We start from the raw sequence: 22,608 nt of genomic DNA on the forward strand, positions 1-22,608 counted from the left end.
GCCCAATTCTGCTGGAGGTTTTTTCCTCCATTAAAGGGAGTTTTTCCTCTCCACTGTCGCCAAGTGCTTGCTCATAAGGGATTTGTTGGGATTTTTTTGTTTGTTTTTTGTAAAGCGCCTTGAGATGATTTGTATTGTGATTTGGCACTATACAAATAAAATTGAATTGAACTGTAGGAACCACAAGAACTACAATACTACTTACATTGCTGTTTTTGGGGACTTTACAAGCTCCTTCTTTGGAGTACATATTTTTCAGAACAATAGGAAATGCAAGTGATGTACGTCGAGTCATCAAACACTAAGCCAATGCAGCACCAGCAACCGGCATTTCTAAAAAATAAAAAAGTAACAGTTTTCACATGGGGGGGCGAAACAAAAAAAAAACACAAATGGACCAATGTCGATGTCCAGGCTGCCTATCCGACAGATAAAATTCAGATAGCTGAATCCATTTGATAGCTCAAAGCAGAACGTGAAAATTTTTACTAGCATTGTTGTTGAATGTCATGTAGAAGTGATGTCGCTGTAACAACAATCAGCAAGCTGATTTTACTTCAAGTTCAACATTCCTAATGGGGGGTGTGAACAAACAAGCTTGTGAAACGGCAGCTAAACATAACGTTATAACAGAGGATGAATCTTCACCAACTTAAAGCACAGCTTCCAAAGCAAAGACAAAAATATATGACAAGGTATATATCTCCGTCGGCTTCACCAGTACAATGGCAGGTAATGAGGAGAGACCATAGTGTGTTGTGTGTCTGAAAATGCTAACAACTGAAAATACTAACATTAGATGCCACTAACATTAATTTTTTAGGGGGAAATATGCAATATAAAATGGGACACAGAGTATGAAAATATACTTATCTAAAAAGGGGAGACCATGCAGAAAAGGTTTGGGAAACACTGTGTTAAACTATCTATTGATCCCGTCCCCTTTTTACTGTGTTTATTGCAAGAGAAGTTATTTTCTTTTTCCAGAGAAAACCCAGTTATTCTGTGATCTAGAACCCATCCCTTAAAAAAAACCAAGAAAACATATATCTGTGAAAAATATATTATGTACCCCAGTACACTCCACCCCAAATCTAGAAGGCAGGGTTATGTTTATTGTAGATAAGTACAACAGTAATAATCAAAGGGATAAATCAATCGGATATAGAGTAGTCCTACATACAGTACTACATATACAGTATGTTACTTTCCAGCCAATAACTAAAGACAAAAATAGTATTATCCTACCTCTGTGGATCCCGTGAAGGCCACTTTGTCAACATCCATGTGTCTTGCAATGGCAGCACCAGCTGATGGCCCCATGCCAGGCAAGACATTCACAACACCTTCAGGAAAACCCACCTGGAAAGTCAGCAAAGCCTTTAGAAAATATGGTCATTTTGGTCAAATTTGGTCAGTAAATTAGCTTATAAGACTTTACTCTGACCCAAACTGGCCTGGGCTTGATAACCTCACATGCGAGGCTAATAAATGCTTCAGAAGTTAACAAGTTAATCAAACTGGGGAGCAAGGATTGTGTACTGAAGAAGTGACATTTTGTTAGCACTTCAGGAGATACCAGGTTCCAAAGGTTGTGGCAATTAGGGGTAGGAAGGTTTACAAATTTTCATAAATGCATACTCCCAGACAGCATGTACACGTTTTCCATATGATAGTCTAATGTCTCTACCCAGGATGTGAATTACAGCCTGCTCCAAAGGGGTGCAGAGCTAACGAGAAGTGATAACTTACTGATGAGATTTCCATGAGGTTGAAAAGATTCGACATTAGCAAAACTTTGCTTAAATATATACAATGGCTTTTTAAACCATTGTAAAGCAGATGAGCTACAGTCAGATGTTACCAGAACAAGTTGTCCTTCATGCTGGAGACTGTCCCTGCTCATAGCAGCTGCACAGAGACCAGTTTGTCCTGCACTGAGGACAGCTCAGTTTGATAAAGTTTAACTTGTAGCTTGCTGTCTACCACTACAGGTGGAATATGGATATTTTCCTAACTTCAGTGCAGTGCTGCAGAACTGAGTTGCACAGTTGCTCAGAATTATTGAAATCCATGTACATAGAAATCCTCCTTGACCTCAGTGTCGCCTTCAACACCATCGTACTTAACCGTTTGTAGTCATCCTTTGGTATCACCAGTTCAGCACTAAACCGGTTCACCTCCTACCTCTCTCATCGTTACCACTATGTCTCTGTTAACAATTGCAAAACTCACACCACCCCAGTCACCCACGTTGTCCCACAAGGCTCAGGGCTTGGCCCTGTCCTCTTCATCCTCTACATGTTGCCCCTTGGGTAAATCATACACCACCCTGGACTTCATTTTCACTGTTATGCTGACAATACACAACTGTACATTTCCAAATCCATCACCCCAGTCACTCTCTCCACGATCACAAACTGCCTGACTGACATCAAAATCTGGATGGCCAATAACTTCTTGAAACTCAACAACAATAAAACAGAACTCATTATTGGACCCAAAGCTCTCCTCCCCTGTGCCCAGGATTTCTCCCTCCTTATTGACAGTGATAAAGTCACTGAGCAGGTCTATGAGTTCATGAGCTTCTGTCATAAAGCAAGTGTTGATTAACTGCAGGGGTCTGTAATATTTTAGCTATTTGATGTTTCTTCTGGCAATAAACTGAAAATGCCTAAATTTACAAATAAAGTAACATTTCTTTAAAAGTACAGATAGCACATAAAACCCAACAAAAGATTAAAAGCATACTGACATAGTATAACAAAAAATAGTATAAAACAATGTTAATAAACTTAAGATAATAAACTTGACAGCAGGGATTTTTACAAATTGACTGTTAATGCAAATCTATATATTTAACTCACATCAGACAGGGGAAGACGGGTCACCCTGTGATCCACAGAGCTAAACTTCTGAACACTCCAGTTATCTTGTTATAACAAGATACTTAGATTACAGTATGGCCAACACATACACATGTACTTGTAGACATGATTCCACTCATAGTTGCAATTATTTCAAGGATATTTATTTTGGATGTCTTGCATCGTGTTCTTGCAAGTTTTTTTCCTAAACTAGATTTCTAGCTAGTTTTGTTTGGTAGCCTAATGTCATTAATTTCATGACCACAAAACTGAGGCTACAACATATAATATAATATAATATAATATAATATAATATAATATAATATAATATAATATAATATATCACTTATAAGCAAAAAGAAAACAAATCTACCAATTGAAGAGAGCCATGTCTAACTTGGGAACACAGAAGACCAATGTCTTCAAAAATGTAAGAATTGGCTACTTTAATTAAATGTTTTTTTTACCCATGGAATGGCTATGTGTAAATATGGCATTTATTAACAACATAAAAATTGATCTTAATGTTCCTTTGTGTAGTATTTATGATAATTTTGCTGGTTAAGTAATGGAGTAGAAATGGCATAGAAAGAAACAAAAAAAAAAAGTACCTCTTTAATCAAGCTGGCTACATAAAGTGCTGTTAGTGGTGTCTGCTCTGCAACTTTCATCACCACAGTATTACCGGTTGCAAGGGCAGGGCCGAGTTTCCAGGCCTGCATCAATAGAGGGAAGTTCCACTAGAAATAAAGGAGAGATGGAAGAAAGACCAGGGTTTAAGACATGAGCTGTGTCCCAGTTCAGTGGGCCACATCCTTCGAAGGCTGATTGCATGTTGCGAAAAGGGCCGTCAAATGCGGCCTTCTTTCCTCAGGAAACAAAGGCTTCATGTGATGTATCCTTTGCGGTTTAACATATCTCAACATTTTTTGCAAAAGGTGACAAAAAGGTGAAAGGTGGTGAGGCAGTCAAAGTAAAAATACAATTTCCAGTACCTAAATTAAAATGCTATTACTTTAGTAGAAAGTTAACTTTAGTTAAAGTTTACACTGTTGGCCAAAAGCAGCATTACACAGTGAGATACATCACTCACTAGGGCTGGGAGTGACTCAATGGTACAGACAGCAACAGTTGACACAAACCAAGACCTCCGTAGATTAGAGCATCTCATTTTGGCTCAGCCCAGTGTTTGGCCAATCAGAAGCTAGAACATGGATTGCCCATCCCTGGTTTAAACTTTGAAGATGTGCTCATTCTGCTAAAAGAAAACAGAAATATTTTCATCCCTGCCTACCTACACATCCAACCCCCCTCACCGGTATGATCTGTCCACAGACTCCAATGGGTTCATGTCTCGTGTAGCAGAAATAGTCTCCATCGATTGGGATGGTTTTTCCCTCCCATTTATCAGCCCAGCCTGCATAGTACCTAAGGACGACACAATGGGTTTAGACCTGTTAGTAAAAAAATCTGTGCTCCAAAGGTTTTTCAAAGCAGAGCTACTTTACTTTATTTTGAAAACATTTTGCTTCTTTGTGGCCAAAAATGGTACACAACAAATCTTTAAAAGAACATAAAATCTTGTGTTGTGCGTTTGTCACCTCAGACATTTCACCACATTGGGAAGATCCACAGTATAGGAAACGGCATATGGCTTCCCATTGTCAAGGGTCTCCAGTTCCTGTGGCAACAAGACAATATCTTATAGTACATTTAATACAACAGACCACAGGAAAGGGTTGTGTCAGACATTGTGCTCTGTAGTACAATGTAGAGTCATTTATCATATGTGTATAGAGACTGTATAATAAAAGGGTCAAGTTTGATTTACACAGAACCAACTCATCCAAATACTTAGTGGCAGAATTTCTTCAGTCCTCCAGAAAGTTCAAATGATTAAGTCTGGTGATTTTCTGTTTTTCATCTACACATCCCATACATTGACTAAAACTAACAATACATTTTGTGTACTCACTGACATTAGCATTTGGCTTCTTTGTCTTTATACCACCAGTATTGTCCTGTTAACAACACAGTGACTAGGTAATGGACAACTAAACTAACTAAAAGAATTTCTTTTCACCAGCTCCTGTTTAGTGAGGTTCTTCTATTGGATGATGACTCACAGCAAGATAGGCAGCATCCCTCTCAATGGCACCAGCCAAACGACTGAGTAGCAGGCCGCGATGAGAGGCATCCATCCGCCGCCATGGTGACCCCAACCTGAAGGCATTATGTGCCGCTTTCACTGCCTTGTCTACATCTGCCTGTAAATATTAACACCAGAACATGATAGTGAGTTGGTGGTTTTAAGTAAGAATGTATGTTGGTAAAATTAAGTTAATCAAAATTTCCATTGGCGACTGACAATCGCAACTAACTTTATTTGATCCAAATATAAATATCCATAATATATTTTAAAACGCAACAGCCATGTTATTCCATTCAGTTGAATTCAATTTCATCTGTATAATGCCACATCACAATGAAAAATATTCTTTACATAGAAACCCAGCAAAGTCCTCCAAAGCAAGCACTTGGTGACTTTAGAGAGGAAAAACTCCCTTTAATGAAAGAAACCTCAAGCAGAACCAGGCTCAGTTTGGGCAGCCATCTGTCTTGACCGGTTGCAATTTAGCAATTTGAGGGCCCAAGGCGAACATCTGTATGGGGCGCTCCACATCCAGGGCTTCTTTAGTCATGCCTTTAACTTCTTCTCACTTCAACTTCTTCGACCTCACAAAGCAATGTATTACCCTTGTATTACTCCTGCCCTTCTTTAACCGTTTCTTGAATCTTTTTTATCGTCTTACACTGTTTCTTCTATGTCACCACTATATTTTCTTCTGTAATTATTTTCATCTTTCCCTCCTTTTCTCTTCCGATGTCACTGAGTTCCTCCAGTTTTCATTCTTTCTCCTTGTTATTTCTTTCTCCTCCTCAAATGTTATTTTCATGTCTTTCTTCCTTTCTCCTCTTTTGTCTCTGAAATATGATGTTACCTTGGCCAAAGAACCTACTAACTGTTTGCTCTCCTCTCATTTTCTTTGCTTCTCAGCACCGCTTGGGTACCTCAGTTTCATGGTTATAACTGTAGGTGCGTTCAAGGTGAACTGCGCCTGGATTGTAGACAAGAACAGGCGGCCACAGCAGTGGGCAGCAAAAAACAGCTGTGTTTAAATCAGACACTTTCGAGCATCTTAAAGAGACGTGAACAGGAAGTCAATGACGTCCAGCCTTGTCCCTAATCCCTCAATCACTATTGTTAGAGAAATTAAAATGTTTACCCTCAGGTTTGTTAATCCACTTTACTTTAAAGTCAAAAGCACTGTTGAGTAGGGCCTGTTACCTCTTGCCTCTTCCTAAGGTCAGTCTGTTCTGACCTTCACTTTCTGATAAGACACTTAGTATCGAAACCCAGATGTTTTGCAGTTTCATGGGAAACTGCCTCCTCTTTCTTCTTCTATCACATGACTGTTTGTATCATAGCATTAAAATGATGTGCTGCCCAGCTAAGGGCCAGTGATCCTCATGCTGTACTAAGGTGCTGTGTGACTGTTACTCCTTGCAAGTAAAACTTCTATATAATCTTACCGAAGTTCGTCCTCTGAGTCTATTTTTTAAAAAGAATTTACCTAACAACTTGGGGGCTCGTCCGGGATCGCAATATCTCCTCTTCCTTCCAGGCTTGGACCTACAAACCATGCACGGGGGAGTCTTAAGACTCCTGACTGAAAGCCCTCCGCCCCGGTCCCATAAGGCAAAGGCAAAGGCAAATTTATTTGTATAGCACCTTTCATACACTACGCAACTCAAAGTGCTTTACAAGGCATACAATTACATTAAAAGCATTAAAAGCATTGAAAGAGCGTTTAAAATAAAGACATTCAACATAAAATAAATTTAAATCAAGTAAAGTAAATTAAAATAAAACATAAAAGCACATTAAGAAAACAAAGATAACAATTATTCGAAGGCAGCAGTAAACAGTGTTTTCAGTCCTGATTTGAATGAGCTGACAGTTGGAGCAGACCTCAGGTGTTCAGGAAGTTTGTTCCACAAGTGAGGAGCGTAGTGACTAAATGCTGCTTCACTTTGTTTGGTTCTGGTTCTGGGAACACACAATAGACCTGTCCCAGATGACCTGAGGGGTCTGGAAACCTCATAGGGAACCAATATATCTTGGATATATTTTGGTCCACAACCATTTAGTGCTTTATAAACTAGCAATAAAATTTTAAAATCTATCCTTTGACTAACGGGAAGCCAGTGTAGTGATCTGAGAACTGGTGTGATATGGTCCAGTTTCTTGGTGTTTGTAAGGACTCTGGCAGCAGCATTCTGGATTAGCTGCAGCTGCCTGATTGACTTTTTGCTAAGACCTGTGAACAAGCCATTACAATAATCTAACCTACTGAAGATAAATGCGTGAACAAGTTTTTCTGCATCTTGTGTAGACAGAAAACCTTTTATTCTAGCAATGTTTTTCAGGTGGTAATAGGAAGATTTAGTGATGGATTTTATGTGGTTGTTAAAATTCAGGTCTGAGTCAATGATTACACCAAGGTTTCTGGCTTGATTTGTAGCTTTCAATGACATGGAGTCAAGGTGAGCAATGACCTTTGACCTTTCATTTTTGGGGCCAAAAACAATCACTTCTGTCTTGTCTGTATTAAGCTGGAGAAAATTCTGGCACATCCATTCTTTGACTTGATTAATACACTCACATAATGAAATTAGAGGACTATAATCATGAGATGATACTGATATATAAAGTTGGGATAGCATACATGTCACCAGCTAAACATTTATCCTCCATGACTACATTGCTTTCACAGCCACATCTCACTATTGAACGATGTACAACCTTTAATCCTGCTACATTAATGCCTATAGCTGAGGATGGTGGGCCATGACTATATTGCTGAAACTGAGAATAGAGTGTTGCCCAGGGTTAACCAAACTGACACACCTTATAAAGATGCTGAAATGACAGTGTTAGTAGATGGATCTTGTAAAAAACCAGAAATCAGATTGATCCTTAAACCCTTAAAGATGTTTTAAAGCTGAATCACTACCATCTCATTTATCATTGCAGGCAGTGAGATGTATTACCTCTGTCTGGTTCTTCCCTAGACAGCCCACACCGTGTGAAAAGAGACACTGTAGCAGCCGGCAGTTTTGATAACAGAGTATATATTGATGCCATCAGAGTGCCCAGAGGAGTTCCCGACGAGTATAAAGCCAGAAACCAAGTTGCAGCAGGGTTTGAATCTTTTCTGTTTTGGTGGTTAACCATTTATAAAATGTTGATTGGATAAATTATTTGTATTATAACCAGCAGAGATTCATTAACTACACTAGAGATGCTGTCAGAGGTTTAGCAGAGCAGTTAGGTAAAACTAGTCTTATGATCTGGCAGAACCGGATGGCATTAGACATGTTGCTGGCTAAGGAGGGAGGTGTTTGTAAAATGTTTGGATCTGCCTGTTGTACCTTTATTCCTAACAACACTTCCCCAGATGGATCTGTCACTCGAGCTTTACAAGGACTCCAAGCCTTATCTGAGGAGCTCGCTGAGAATGCTGGTATTGACAACCCCTTCACTTCTTGGCTGGAAGGAATGTTTGGTAAATGGAGCGGCCTGATCCAGTCCATACTCATCTCAATGGCTGTGATGACTGCCATTTTAGTCACCTGTGGTTGCTGTTGCATTCCATGTATTAGAGGCCTTTGTCAACGCCTTATTGACACAACAATTAACAAACAAATGTATCAGTCCATTTCACAGGATGACCAGGACCCTGAAACTCCTCCAGAGCCAATGAAGGAGGACCTGACTGTGTCTTTTACAGACTATGATAAATTTCTGAACATGGAAGTTGTGGATTACTTGGAGACAGCTGACAGTTCATGTTGACGACACCGTTGGAGACATCTGTCAACTTGGGGATGGTGCTGGTGGTAAGTTTCAGATCAGATGGCTCATATTCATTTGGAAATGGAGCTGTAGCACTCTAGCAGAGGTAGTGGGATGCCAAGACAACCCACCTGTATACCGGCCAACACCAAGGTTTGTGTAATGCTACACTAATGGCCATTGGTAACGTTACCAGTAAATGTGTGCTCACAACTTTGGTTGTAAAACCCAATGCATTGGTGTTGACTGTACAGAAATGAGAACACTGACAGTTTGCATAACGATGAACAAAAAAGGACAAGTCTAAGACTGAACTCTTAACTAAGAGTTAATCTTGATTTGGGGGTAAAGGTGGGAGAACCCACTGTAATAAAGTGGTATGTTAAAATGACAAAAAGGGTATATTGGCAAGGTCATGAAACTGCAAAAGGAAAGAAAAGATAAAATTTAAAAGGACAGTCAAACTCAAGGAAACTGGTTAATTTAACCCTCAGGGGTCGACAAACACGCTGGCGCGTTTTGACGCATCTTCTCCTGATAACGCCGAAACAAACTTAAATTACTCCATCAGTTTTGATCGTGCAGATAAAAGCAATATATCATTCAAATATGTAACGGGTCCCCCAGTCTTTTACTGAAAACTTGTGTTTTTCTTTTATTTGCTGGTTCCATAGTCTTACACTGAAGGACAGGTGAGAACCTGTTCAAAAATTACAGGAGTCAAACAGAGAGACTTGGCGGCAGTTCGTGACCAACAAAAGCACAAGCCTCACCAGACCATGTTTTAAATTATGAATTTTCTTTGTTGCCCCCAGAACGTCAGTATATTCTATCCTGATGTAAAACTAATTGCTATTTAAAATCCTTTATTCCCCCTGCAATTCGCCTTTTAAATTCTTTGTAATGTCTACCCTTTTTCTAAAAATATATTTATTTGATTTTACATGCTTGTTATTCCTCGTGTTCTGGTCAGCGTGTAGCTTTTTTTTTTTTTTTTAAATGATCTATAATCTTTAGTGTATATATTTTATTTTTGTTTTTTTAATGCATCAATGGCACTTATGGGTATGGGTGTGTGTGTGTGAGAGAACCTCGCACTGCTCAAACCAATTACCCCCGCTGGGGATTAATAAAGTTGTCTGAAGTCTGAAGAAAAATGTTCTCTAAAGATATGGCATGGTGGACATTACAACACAGGCCAGGTACTGTAACAAAACATCCTTGTCTCAATTGTTCTCCAACTTAGGTCGTAACTAATTCTATTAAAAACTAGACGATGCAATTTCTGAAGAAATTGCGTTGGGATTGCTGATTGCCACAAAAAGCTTGAGGCAAACGGCGTTGCCGAAGCACGTTTTGAATCGCCTGACGCAGTTGCAATGATCACGAAATACAAACTGTAGTGAGGGTGCTTTTATTTTGAGAAAATGCTATAAAAAGGTTTTTATTTTGAAAGGACAAAGAGCTGCAGGAGACTCATGGGAACTTACAAAAGAATCTGGACTTTATTTTGAATATTCCTTATACTTTACAAAAATGTGATATCTTCCTGTAAATAACTGTAGACCTTTATTGTGAAAGTCTGACCATGTCAGAAAACCATGGCTGATATTGAAAATGGCCTCACTTGGTACCCGAAGCTGTATGCCAATAGGCAACGTCCGTTTTAATTACCAACCACAGACAGCTGTTGTTCTGCTATTGCTTTGTGAGCTGTTGCTATGGTGACCTAAGCCCGGAGTGGGAGTGACACAGCATTTTACACAAGCAGATTGGAGAAGCTGAGAAAACTTCACCTCACAAAATGGAGGACTACAGAAAAACTATATAAAAACCTATCAAAATAATTCTTTCACCAACAGTGACAGGAAGCTTGAACTAAGAGACTGATCCACTTTTTGAGAAGATACTCCAAAAAATGAAGGATTGGTGGCAAGTTAGAAACAGCCTTCATTTGTGTTTTTCACCAGAAATGCTAGAGCTCTTTATAATGGGTATGAATGAGAGATTGAGCAGTCACTCTCTATCTGTTTGGCCACCTGGTGGAAAAACTGTGGGTCCTATCAAAATGAGAACAGCATTACCTGAAAGAAGACAAAAATCTCTACTACTTTTGAGAAAATGGTGTATGAAGATTCAAAATTGTGGCCGTGACGGCAAGTTAGAGAGAAAAATTTTCCATAAACTTAACAGCTTCTCCTCTCTAGCGATGATGTCACCACTCTAGCTGTGAACATTCCGTTCCCATAGACACCAATGTAAAATTCAGAAAAAGCCTAAAAAAAAACAACATAAAACTTAAACTGCGATTAAAGAAAACCCGTAATAGATATCAAAAAACTGAATACAAGACTTATAGATTAATGCCTTCTGACCCGTTTAAAGATTGAATGGTGTTTGTAGATGAAAGTATGCTGACAGTTAAAGCTGAAAGTGGACAAAGTTGAAGGGGATTTTAACGTTCTCTCCATTCATGGGAAAAAATTCAGACAAAACCTGGAATATTTCGGAAATTATAAAAGATATCGCTGGAAAAAGTAGAAGCAACCCTCTCCTCATTGAGCTGAATGCGACTGTGTTTGAATGACGTTTCTACGTTGGACTAGATAGCGACCGAAAAACGGCGGAACAATAATAAAGAGAAAAAACGAAGAACATATCTTGGGATCGCTGCTTTGCACAGCAATCCCAACAATAAGTAGCAACTATGCTGTGTTGTTAGCTACAAGTCTCTTTGGGCTAGCAAGACAGACAAAATTTTGTCTATTTTTCATGCTCAAGAAGAGAGAGAGCACCAGAGTTCACAGTATGAAAACGTGATCAATAAATGCACAATTTTACTCCTTAGTAATTACAGTCAGTTAATTTAAAATGTAAGTAGAGTAGCATTCAAGGTAAGTGAAACAAAAACCAAAACCAGATTAATGATTTTTGTCTCATTTTCAGTCAGTCAGTGAAGATACTGGCTCGATTAAGTTAATGAGAGCACCAAGGGAGAGATAACTGCATTAGATTTTAGTGTGGTAGTGTCAGGTGCAGGTGACCAAGCAGCACAGTTCCATACATCTCATTCAACAAGGATAGTATGACAAAGCAAGGAGAACTAGAAATTACTTTTCTGTAATACCAATACACCATTTTCACATTTCAAGCACCACAATTCAGGATGAAACCAGACTGACTTCAAATCCCACACTTCAAGCATTGGCTCTATCTTACCAAGCATGGGTATGGATGACAATGACTGATCATAAGCAAGGAAATAGTCTGGGGAAACCATGAAAGACTGTTTTAAGACAAAAACTGTGAGATGCTTTGTGATTCACATAGAGAAGACACTAATGGCCTCACATCCAGTATTAAGGACTACATCAATGTCTTTCTTCAGAACATCATAGACACCAAGAGGGTGTAGTGTTTCTCAAATAAGTCCCAGATGACACCTCAAATTGAACTCCAGCTTAATCAAAAAAATAAATCTTAAAACGTCTGGAAATAAAGGATATAAAAAGCATCCAGACGGAGCTGAAGAGTAAGATTAGGAAGAGTAAAAACCACTAAAGGAAGAAGATCAACTGTAGTAGTTGACTAAGATCTGGAGAAACAACTCTGGATTTAAAAAAACCCAGTACCAGGCAGGGTGAGGTCACCACTGAGTGGGCTAATGAACTAAATAGTATAATCAGAAATAAAGAAATGTAAATTTAAGCAGTTTTATATGACAGCGTTTGTTTACCTCATCAGCCTCTGCAACTTGACAGATTACTTCCCCAGTTGCCGGGTTGATGGTAGGGAAAGTTTTCCCACTTGCTGCATCCTGCCACTGGTTGTTGATGAACAGCTGAAACATTTAAATATATCATTACAAAAGCTACATTTGTACAGAAACAAACATTTACTTGACTGTTGACTTCACTGTGTAATTCAATTTATTATAAGATACACACTTTTTGTAGCTTTATAGTTTTTTTCCACGTAGTATTTTTTAATATTTTTAGTTTCTTATTTATCTTACATCCTTGGTACGTCTGGCACTCTGCTGTGTACTTGTACATTACTGTTGCAACAATGCAATTTCCACATTGCGGGACAAATAAAGGTTTTCTTATCTTATATTTTTAAAAATTCTAATTTTATTTATTAACACAAAAAGGGAAACTACTTTTTCCCATCTGTAGTTTCTTACCTCTTTAGTCTATTTTATTTATTGTTGTAACATAATTCTGGGTTTTTGGACTCTGGGGAATTGGGTGGCACATTAAACGTTCTGACGGGGGTTATGGATCATCTTTATTGAGCATTTGTGTTACAAAATGCTTCACACATAATCAATCTCCATATTAATGAATATTAGCAAAAATCAATATAAACAAGATATAAGATCTATACTACCATTTCAAAGTTTGGACACACCCCACAATTGAGTTAAGTTTATCCAACTTCCCAACTGGCAGTGTACAGTATTTTAAGAAAATAAATCTGAACACTAAAATTAAATAAAATGAAGAAAGAATCTCTGATAATCGTGTTTTAGGAAGAAACAAAGAGGTTGATTTTGCTGTCCTGATTTTCAGTCCTACATTTCTAGATAGATAAGGCTTTGTATATAGTGCTGTTTCCATTTCAGTTTTATCACTACTGGGCTGTACTCGACTCGGTCAATTTCCATTACAATTGTGTACCACCTTACCATGGGTGGGGCCGTAGTACCATGGCAGCACAAAACTGCCTTGATGCCACAAGCATAGAAACGTCCACATCTCCTCGTAGGACCACTGTGTGGTTTTGCAAGTAGCGTTAGCCATTTGCCTCGGTAAAGAGGAGGTACTACAAAGTACCTGCTACCAAGTACTATCCCCTAACGGAAAAACTAAAAAAAAAAACGAATACAGCCAACTTGAGTAATGCTAGTGGAAAAGCCCCATTCGTTTTTTAGCCTAGAGCAGGAGACCCCAACTCCAGCCCTCGCGGTCCACTTGTCCTGCTTCTTTTTCCATCTATCCCTGCCCTTGCCATTTCTGATTGGCTGAACACAAGCATGACAGTGGACCTCGAGGAGTCGGAGACCCTTGGTCTAGAGGTTCAAAACTGCATATTTGCCTGTCAAAAGTCTAGATGTAGTGGACTGGTGGCGTAAATGGGCACAGCTTATAAACATCACATGCTCAAATTACCAATTCATAGACGAATTAAAACCACCAGGTGATTCAGTTATTAAGTGCAACCACAAAGGGGCACAATCCAGTGTCTTCATGTGGCGGTCCCAAGTCTGGGTAAATGCAGAGGGTTGTTTCCGACGGTTGTGTCATGACTGGACAGCTACAGCTAAAGTGATCAGGAGGACAGGTAGGAATGTACTTGGTGTGTCATCTGGAAAGAGGAAAGCAGATAAGGAGACGGTGGTAGAATGAGGAAGTTCAGGAGTGTGTTAAGAGGCAAGGGTTAGCTAAGGAGAAGTGGGACACAGAGGACAGAAGAGAACAGACAGGAGTACAGGGAGATGCAGCATAAGATGAAGGTAGAGGTGGCAAAGGCCAAACAAAGAGCATATGAGGATTTGTATAATAGGTTGAACACTAAGGAGGGAGAGGTGAATTTGTACAGGTTGGCGAGGCAGAGAGACAGAGATGGGAAGGATGTGCAAACAGGTTAGGGTGATCAAGGACAGGGATGGAAGTGTGTTGACAGGTGCCACAAGTGTGTGGAAAGATGGAAGGAATACTTTGAAGAGTTGATGAATGAGGATAATGTTAGAGAGCACAGAGTAGAAGAGGTGACTGTTGTGGAGCAGGAAGTAGCAAACATCAGTAAGGATGAAGTGAGAAAGACGTTGAAGAGGATGAAGAGTGGAAATGCAGTTGGTCCGCACGACATACCTGTGGAGGTATGGAAGTGTTTAGGAGAGGTGGCAGAGTTTTTGACTGGACTACTTAACAAGATCTTGGCACTTGGCGAGTGAGAGGATGCCTGAGGAATGGAGGAGAAGTGTATTGGTGCCCATTTTTAAGAACAAGGGAGACATGCAGAGTTGTGGAAACTACAGAGCAATAAAGTTGATGAGTCACACAATGAAGTTATGCGAAAGAGTAGTGGACACTAGGCTGAGGTCAGAAATGAACATTTGTGAGCAGCGGTATGGTTTCATGTCAAGTAAGAGTACCACACATGCAATATTTGCTTTGAGAATGCTGATCGAGAAGTACAGAGAAGGCCAGAAAGAGCTGCGTTGTGTCTTTGTAGATTTGGAAAAAGCATATGACAGGGTGCCGAGAGAGGAGCTGTGGTTTTGTATGAGGAAGTCTGGAGTGGCAGAGAAGTATGTCCGAGTGGTGCAGGACAGGTATGAGAACTGTAAGACAGTGGTGAGGTGTGCTGTAGGGGTGACAGAGAAGTTCAAGGTGGAGGTGGGACTGCACCAAAGATCAGCTTTGAGCCCCTTCTTGTGCGCAAATGAGAGGGGTTCAAGTAGAACGGTGAGGTTACAGGGAGTAGAGGTGAAAAAGGTGGAGGATTTTAAGTACCTAGGGTCAACCAGTCCAGAGCAACGGAGAGCGTGGAATAGAAGTGAAGAGACGTATACAAGCAGGTTGGAACGGGTAAAGGAAAGTGTTAGGTGTGATGTGTGACAAAAGCGTGTCAGCAAGAATGAAAGGAAAGGTGTACAAGCAATGCTGTATGGTTTAGAGACAGTGCCACTGAGAAAAAGGCAAGAGGAAGAAGCTGGAAGTAGCAGAGCCGAAGATGCTGAGGTTTTCTTTGGGAGTAATGAGGATGGATAGGATCAGGAATGAGTACATCAGAGGGACAGCTCATGTTAGATGTTTTGGAGAAAAAGCCACAGAAGCCAGACTGAGATGGTTTGGACATGTTCAGAGGAGGAACAGTGAATACATTGGTAAAAGGATGCTGACGTTAGAGCTGCCAGGAAGGAGGCCTAGAGGAAGACCAAAGAGGAGGTTCTTGGATGTAGTGAAGGCGGATATGAGGATAGTTGGTGTGTGTGAGGAGGATACAGAGGATAGGGTTGAATGGAGGCAGATGATTCATTGTAGCGACTGAAGGGAGCAGCCGAAAGGAAAAGGTGACTCAGTTATTAACTACTGTTGTATAACCTCACTCTACAATGTTGAACTGTTTTTTCTAAAAACAGATTTCGCAAGTTTGTCTTTGCTCAATACTACATAGACTCATGTTGTTACTTTTACATTTATTTTATGTTGTCTCCTTGGCTGAACACACCTGAATGCCACAGGTGGCGGTCCGGATTAATTTGTGGCCTGTTAACTGGTGACACATTGGCGTATGTGAGACAGATGTTTTGTGGGCTTGGCTTTTCAGGACCCATTGTCAACAAACCAGGAAATTCTGATCGTGCTGTCTCTATATCAACTTCATTTATCCTTATATTTTCAAAACATAAAAAAAAAAAAAAAAAAAAAAAAAAAACATGTGCCAAGGCATTCATTTACAAATAAAAATATTACGCTGATTCATTACAAAAAGCAATTTTTTTTTTCCTTCACATGGTCAAACAATAACAAATGTGCTTTGGAGTCGAACCATTGACGCTTTGATAACACATCACATTGACTTCCATGTTATGCCATTTGGATAGCTGAATAAAGGTCCAATTGCCACTGTTAATCATGGAAGTGACTGTTAATCCAAGTTACTTATTCATTGTAACTTTATTCCAGATAAACCAGACTGTGCTAGATTTGAAACAAACTATAGATATTTTGTTTTTAAATAGTCTCACAGAGAAAACCTTGTGATAAAACACAGTATGGGTTTAAAATTACTACATTAAAATATTAAAAAAGCAAAGCATTAAAACAAGAATTAATCAGTCACCTACCATCTGCCTTTAAACCATCCTCTTTTCTTATGTAGGTATATATCATAATATGTGAACTGATTGAAAGAAATTACATAAATAGCAAATGCAATAAATAACTAGAGGTTGACCGATATGGGTTTTCTCTGGCTGATGCCGATATTTAGAAATCAGGGCAGCCGATGGCCGATATATGATGCCGATTCTTTTGGCCGATTTTAATTTTCCCCCTTCATCTCACAAGGTATAAAAGTGCCCAGGAATAAAAAGTGTATTATTGTTATGTTTGTAGTATTTTTTGTCCTTGCTTTTTCTGCTCCCATTGCACTTGGCCTTCGCTGATGTTGGCTGAGTGAAATACTGCCATACTGGGTTAAATTTCTTTTCAGCCATGAGACTATAATTATAAAAAAAAAAAATTACAAGATTTGTCATTTTAAACTCACTTTTTCTATAATTACATTATCCCATGCACATCTAATATGTTTTGGAAAAAAACAGGATTGATTTATTGCAGGGTACCTGTCATGATCCTTATGATTGTTGACAGACACTGCTATAATTCAAAGGGCCATAGTCTAAGAATATGCGTAAACAAACAATGTATGCAACAAGTCATTAGCATGTGAAAGTAGAAACGCGCGCAATTCAGACAAAACCTCAGGCTTAAACGTGCACATTAACTTTCCTCATTAAAAGTGTATTTTTTGGTGGGCGCATCGTGCCCGTGTTGCGTGTCGGACGCACAGGCATTTATTGAGGAACGTTATCCTGCGTGTTTTAGCAAGAATATTCGTCTGAATTTCACACGCGTTTCTACTTTAAGATTTGTTGCACAATGACGGTCAGCGTCAATTCTAATATGCTACAATGTACTTACACGTTGGAAACGAATGGTTTTCAACGGCCATCAATAGCTGAAGCCGTGTGTATGCGACTAATAATTTAGCCGCTGGGCTTGTTAGCATGTTTTGGTACCCGTGCCTACGCCTAAACTACAGACCAGACAATCGCTCTCCAAAAGTAGCTTCATATTCAACCAATGAAATGTATAAGACTAAATTAAAAACGAAAGGTAAGTACTTTCTTACCGTTTTGAACGCACCGATCGGTCGACCTATATAAACAACCATTTTTGAAATCATATCAAACTTTGTTTTAAAAAAAACAAAAAAAACAAAAAACTGCTGATACATAAGTACTATTTCTAAGGCTCCATGTTTTTGAAGGTAGTGTTCTGTTTCCTTACGGCCAAGCTACGAACAGATGGTTATCTGGATGTGGAGTGTTTCATAATTTTGGAGGCCTTTTTTGCCAGTCATGGTTCATAAAATAAATTTTGTGCTGTAAGGGAATAATACATCATATTAAAAATTACATACCAGAAGAAAGAACACAGTGCACATATTTAGTATTTATTTCATTTTCATAACTTGTTTCAGTACAGACTTTTAAGCATTTAAATAATTAGAGTGAGCATGTGACATGTAGCCCCGTCATGTGGGGTAAAATGTCACTGGATTTTAGAACAGATAAAATAATCAATTTTTTATTGTGTTTGTTTTTAATATGACTTCAAACTCAGAAGGTAATTCAGCTACAGAAAAAAGTGATTAATTATTGAACTTCAATAAATCCGGGACCATGACCAATAAACCACTTCAAACTACAACTGGATAATCATTTCAATCAAACTTGTCAAAAACTCAAATCTCAAACCAAGTCCAACCTTACTACTCAGACTGATCATCAGAATCACAGTTCTGGCTTCTTCTTTTACCTGCTTTCTGCACAACACAAATGTCACCAGTTGACAGGCCACAGGTCAATCCGGAACAGTGGCAATAAACGAGCGCTGCGTCATTTAATAAACAGAAACTAGTCAAACATGCAGAGTACTCCTGGATCGTGAACCACTTGACCATATTAGCATGGTTACTTTTCAAAAGCATTGAAAATATGTTTTCATCTCACAGTTTAACGAGATTCCACAACGCAGTAACACTTGGTGATTATGTAATTGACCAACTGACTAACATCAAATCAAATGGCTAACTAAATTAGCGTTAAGTTAATGTCACACCTTGGTATAGTGGACTTCAGGTTGAGTGCTGGGTGGTGGAATGGCGACAGCTGAATAGTGACACACCGACAGTCGGCTGAGTCCAGGGATGACCCGAATAAACACGGTACGGAGCATCATGTTTCTCTCTCCACGCCAAACACAAACTATTACTACTTCCAGCGCTTCCTCTTCTACTTCGCCTTCTCCTTCTTCTTCCTCGCTGTTTTACGGCAGCTTGCATCCACTCGTTGCATTACTGCCACCTAACTCCTGTATTCCACACCACCGTTCTATAGCTTTATATTCTCTTATTAGCCTAGTCTTTCTTAAATAGCCTAACACGCTCCTTCCTCTCCCACTCCTTACAGATTTTATTACACTTTATAATACACTCTCTGCTAATCCTAATCCCTGGAACTGTCAGACCATATTTATCCTTTTCCTAGAATATTTAAGAGCTACACTGTAGCCGCAGCCAATGGCTACGACCACGATGCCAACTTGCTACTAACTAACTTGTCTATGTGAATGTGTGCAGTTGCTACTTACTGATTATTTTATAAACTTATTAGACTGTAGCTATGGCTAATGTTAAAACTAAATGCTTTGGCAATTGCTGTGTTCTATACTGTATTTGTTGGCTACCACAGCAGCAACCATGGCTGTGGCAAACTACATACATAATTTTTATTAATATTCAAGTTAGCAAATAAAATACATAATAAAACTACAACTGGTGGAATTGCCATTATATATTGGCTGATAGTTTGTCTTAAATTCCACATAAGCACATTTTCATTTCTGATTGCATGATTACCCTAAATGAAAATTCAGAGTATCTCCAAGAGAAACCATTGTTTGAGCTAAATCTAACTCAAAACTAATCAGAATTCACACAGTTCTTACACTGTTGCTACAGCCATAGCCACTGCTACTATGTCAACAGTCATGGATGCAACAGCTCGATAGCCAACTATTTCTATGCAGCCCCTAAAGTCCTGAATGGTTGTATTTATTTATGTATTTATTTATTTAGTGTGTGTACAAGGTGTTGTCTTTTGGGATAAGTTATCTTGTGCCCACAAGTTATTTATTCATCAAGATATGTTAAAGAAGAAAAAGAAGAAGTACTTAATTATTCCTCAAGGGGAAATTCAATTGTTACAGCAGTTATTCAAATTTAAAGTTATTACATTTAATATTATTAAAATTATATTAATTAATAGTATTTAATAGAGTAATTAATAAAGTATTAAAGTAATTATTTTGAGGGTTTTGTGTATGTGTGTGCAGTTACTGGCCCCACCAACCTGCAGTGTCTATTTGCTGTTTATTGTTGCTGTTCTTTTCTCTCTCCTCTATCCACTCACCCCAACCGGTCAAGGCAACGACCCAAACTGAGCCCGGTACTGCTGGAGGTTTTTTTCTTCTGTTAAAGGGAGTTTTTCCTCTCCACTGTCGCCAAGTGTTTGCTCATAAGGGATTTGTTGGGTTTTTAGTTTTTGTAAAGTGCCTTGAGATGATTTGTATTGTGATTTGGTGCTATACAAATAAAACTGAATTGAATTGAATTGAATTGAACAGTGCACTCGCTACTACAGACTGATAAAACATCTTCAGTAGCTTGTTTCACACGCCAAAGGAACAGAATCTCCTGAGGAAGAACAATCTGCTCTGTCCTTTCTTGAAGAATGCATCTGTATTGTTTGACCAGTCCAGTTTGTTGTTAATGTGGACTCCAAGATATTTGTAGGAGTCCACAATCTCTACTTCGTCTCCAAGGATGGAGACAGGGACTGGGGTCTTCCTGCTCCTCCTAAAGTCCACCACCAGTTCTCTGGTTTTCTTGATATTGAGCTTTAGACAGTTGTTGTTACACCAATCAACACAGCTTTTTATCAAGTGTCTGTACTCCTCCTCGTTATCATTATTGATGCATCCAATGATAGAAGAGTCATCAGAGAACTTCTGGAGGTGACAGGTTCCTGAGTTATAGCAGAGGTCTGAGGTACACTTGAGGTGTAGACTGTAAACAGGAATGGTGCCAGTACAGTTCCTTGGGGTGCACCGGTGCTGCTTATCACCACATCAGATATGCAGCCATCTAAGCAAACAAACTGTGGCCACCCAGTGAGGTAGTCGTTGATCTACTCCACCATGTCTGCGGGAACTTCCATATCCTGCATCTTAGCACTTAGCAGGTGGGGCTGAATAGTGTTGAAAGCACTTGAAAAGTCAAAGAACATGACTCTCACAGTGTTGTCCTGCCTCTCCAGATGGGAGTATGCTCTGTGCATTACGAAGATGATGGCATCTTCCACTCCGATGTGTTCTTGATATGCAAACTCCGGGGGGTCCAGAAATTCAGACACTTGAGACCTCAGGTGTTGCAGGACCAGTCTCTCAAACACTTTCATGACATGTGATGTTAGCGCTACTGGTCTGAAGTCTCTAAGGGTCCTGGGATGGCCTCTTTTTGGTAATGGGACAATACAGGAAGTTTTCCATAACTTAGGCACCTTTTTGAGCCTCAGAGAGAGGTTGAAGAGTTTCTGAAAAACCTCTGCAAGCTGTCCAGCACACACCTTAAGTACTCTGGGGCTGAACTAATCTGGTCCCTTTGCTCTGTTGGTCTTTAGTTTGAATAATTCCTTCCTCACCTGTTCTTTGTCAGAGGCTGGGCCTGTGTCTTGTGTTGATGAGGAGTCAGATGGTGAGGGCAAGGGAGGAGGTATTGGAGGTGAGGTATACTTCAATGTTGTATGGCTGCTGATGGAATAGATGGCATCAGTTGGCAATGGGGAGGCAGCATTGGCAGAGATGTTGGGTGGAAGGATGTGAAGAGACCTCAAGGCATCAGCTAAGGTGGTGGAGGGAGGATGGGTGGTGTGTGAGGACACTGGGTCAGAGTAAGAAGCAGAGGAGGTGTCAAATCTATTAAAGAACAGGTTCATTAGCAAACTTTGAGTCTCCTTCTACAGCAGTGTGACTTCTTATAGCCAGTCATTATTTTCATCCCATTCCACACCTCTTTGATATTATTCTGTCTCAACTTGTGCTCTACTCTGTCTCTATAGAGCTGCTTTGCCTCCCTCAGCTTCCTCTTGAGTTCCTTCTGCACTGCTCTGAGTTCCTCCTTGTCTCTTGCCATGAATTCCCTCTTTTTCTTGTTGAGGAGACCTTTAATGTCCTTATTTATCCATGGCTTATTATTGGGGAAACAATGATTTTTTTTGGATGGAACAACATTGTCCTCACAGAAGTGGATGTAATCTGTGATACAGTGAGAGATGTCTTTGATGTCCTCACCATTAGCGCCCATGAAAAGGTCCCAGTTTGTAACCCTGAAGCACTCCTGCAGGGCCTCCTCAGCATCCTTTGACCAAACTTTCACATACAGTGGGTATGGAAAGTATTCAGACCCCTTTAAATTTTTCACTCTTTGTGCCATTGCAGCCATTAATGTACACTCAGCACCCCATCTTGACAGAAAAAAACAGAAATGTAGAAATTTTTGCAAATATTTAACTCACATGCTGTCCATTTCTTCTGATCCTCCTTGAGATGGTTCTGCTCCTTCATTGGAGTCCAGCTGTGTTTAATTAAACTGATTGGACTTGATTAGGAAAGGCACACACCTGTCTATATAAGACCATACATCTCACAGTGCATGTCAGAGCAAATGAGAATCATGAGGTCGAAGGAACTGCCCAAGGAGCTCAGAGACAGTATTGTGGTAAGGCTCAGATCGGGCCAAGGTTACAAAAGAATTTCTGCAGCACTCAAGGTTCCTAAGAGCACAGTGGCCTCCATAATCCTCAAATGGAAAAGGTTTGGGACGACCAGAACTCTTCCTAGACCTGGCCGTCCAGCCAAACTGAGCAATCGTGGGAGAAGAGCCTTGGTGAGAGAGGTAAAG

General features: G+C 39.6%; 1 protein-coding gene across 2 annotated transcripts in view; it reads right to left on the bottom strand.

Moving 5' to 3' along the window:
- The window catches only part of LOC113122362 (aldehyde dehydrogenase, mitochondrial), a 36,088-nt gene extending 17,186 nt beyond the window's left edge, over window positions 1–18,902 (bottom strand). The window contains exons 1-7 of one of the 2 annotated variants that reach the window (XM_026293660.2): window positions 18,708–18,902; window positions 12,524–12,628; window positions 4,994–5,134; window positions 4,469–4,548; window positions 4,184–4,295; window positions 3,479–3,607; window positions 1,249–1,362 (exon numbers count right to left, since the gene is read on the bottom strand). In XM_026293660.2, coding sequence (XP_026149445.1) covers window positions 1,249–1,362; window positions 3,479–3,607; window positions 4,184–4,295; window positions 4,469–4,548; window positions 4,994–5,134; window positions 12,524–12,628; window positions 18,708–18,827 — 801 coding nt within the window. In that variant the 5' untranslated portion in view covers window positions 18,828–18,902. The remainder of the gene's footprint in view (window positions 1–1,248; window positions 1,363–3,478; window positions 3,608–4,183; window positions 4,296–4,468; window positions 4,549–4,993; window positions 5,135–12,523; window positions 12,629–18,707) is intronic. The other variant, XM_026293661.2, reaches the window with a different exon arrangement.
- Window positions 18,903–22,608: the final 3,706 nt, after the last annotated feature.

This window comes from Mastacembelus armatus, chromosome 16 (genome assembly GCF_900324485.2).
Source record: "Mastacembelus armatus chromosome 16, fMasArm1.2, whole genome shotgun sequence".
NCBI lineage: Eukaryota > Metazoa > Chordata > Actinopteri > Synbranchiformes > Mastacembelidae > Mastacembelus > Mastacembelus armatus.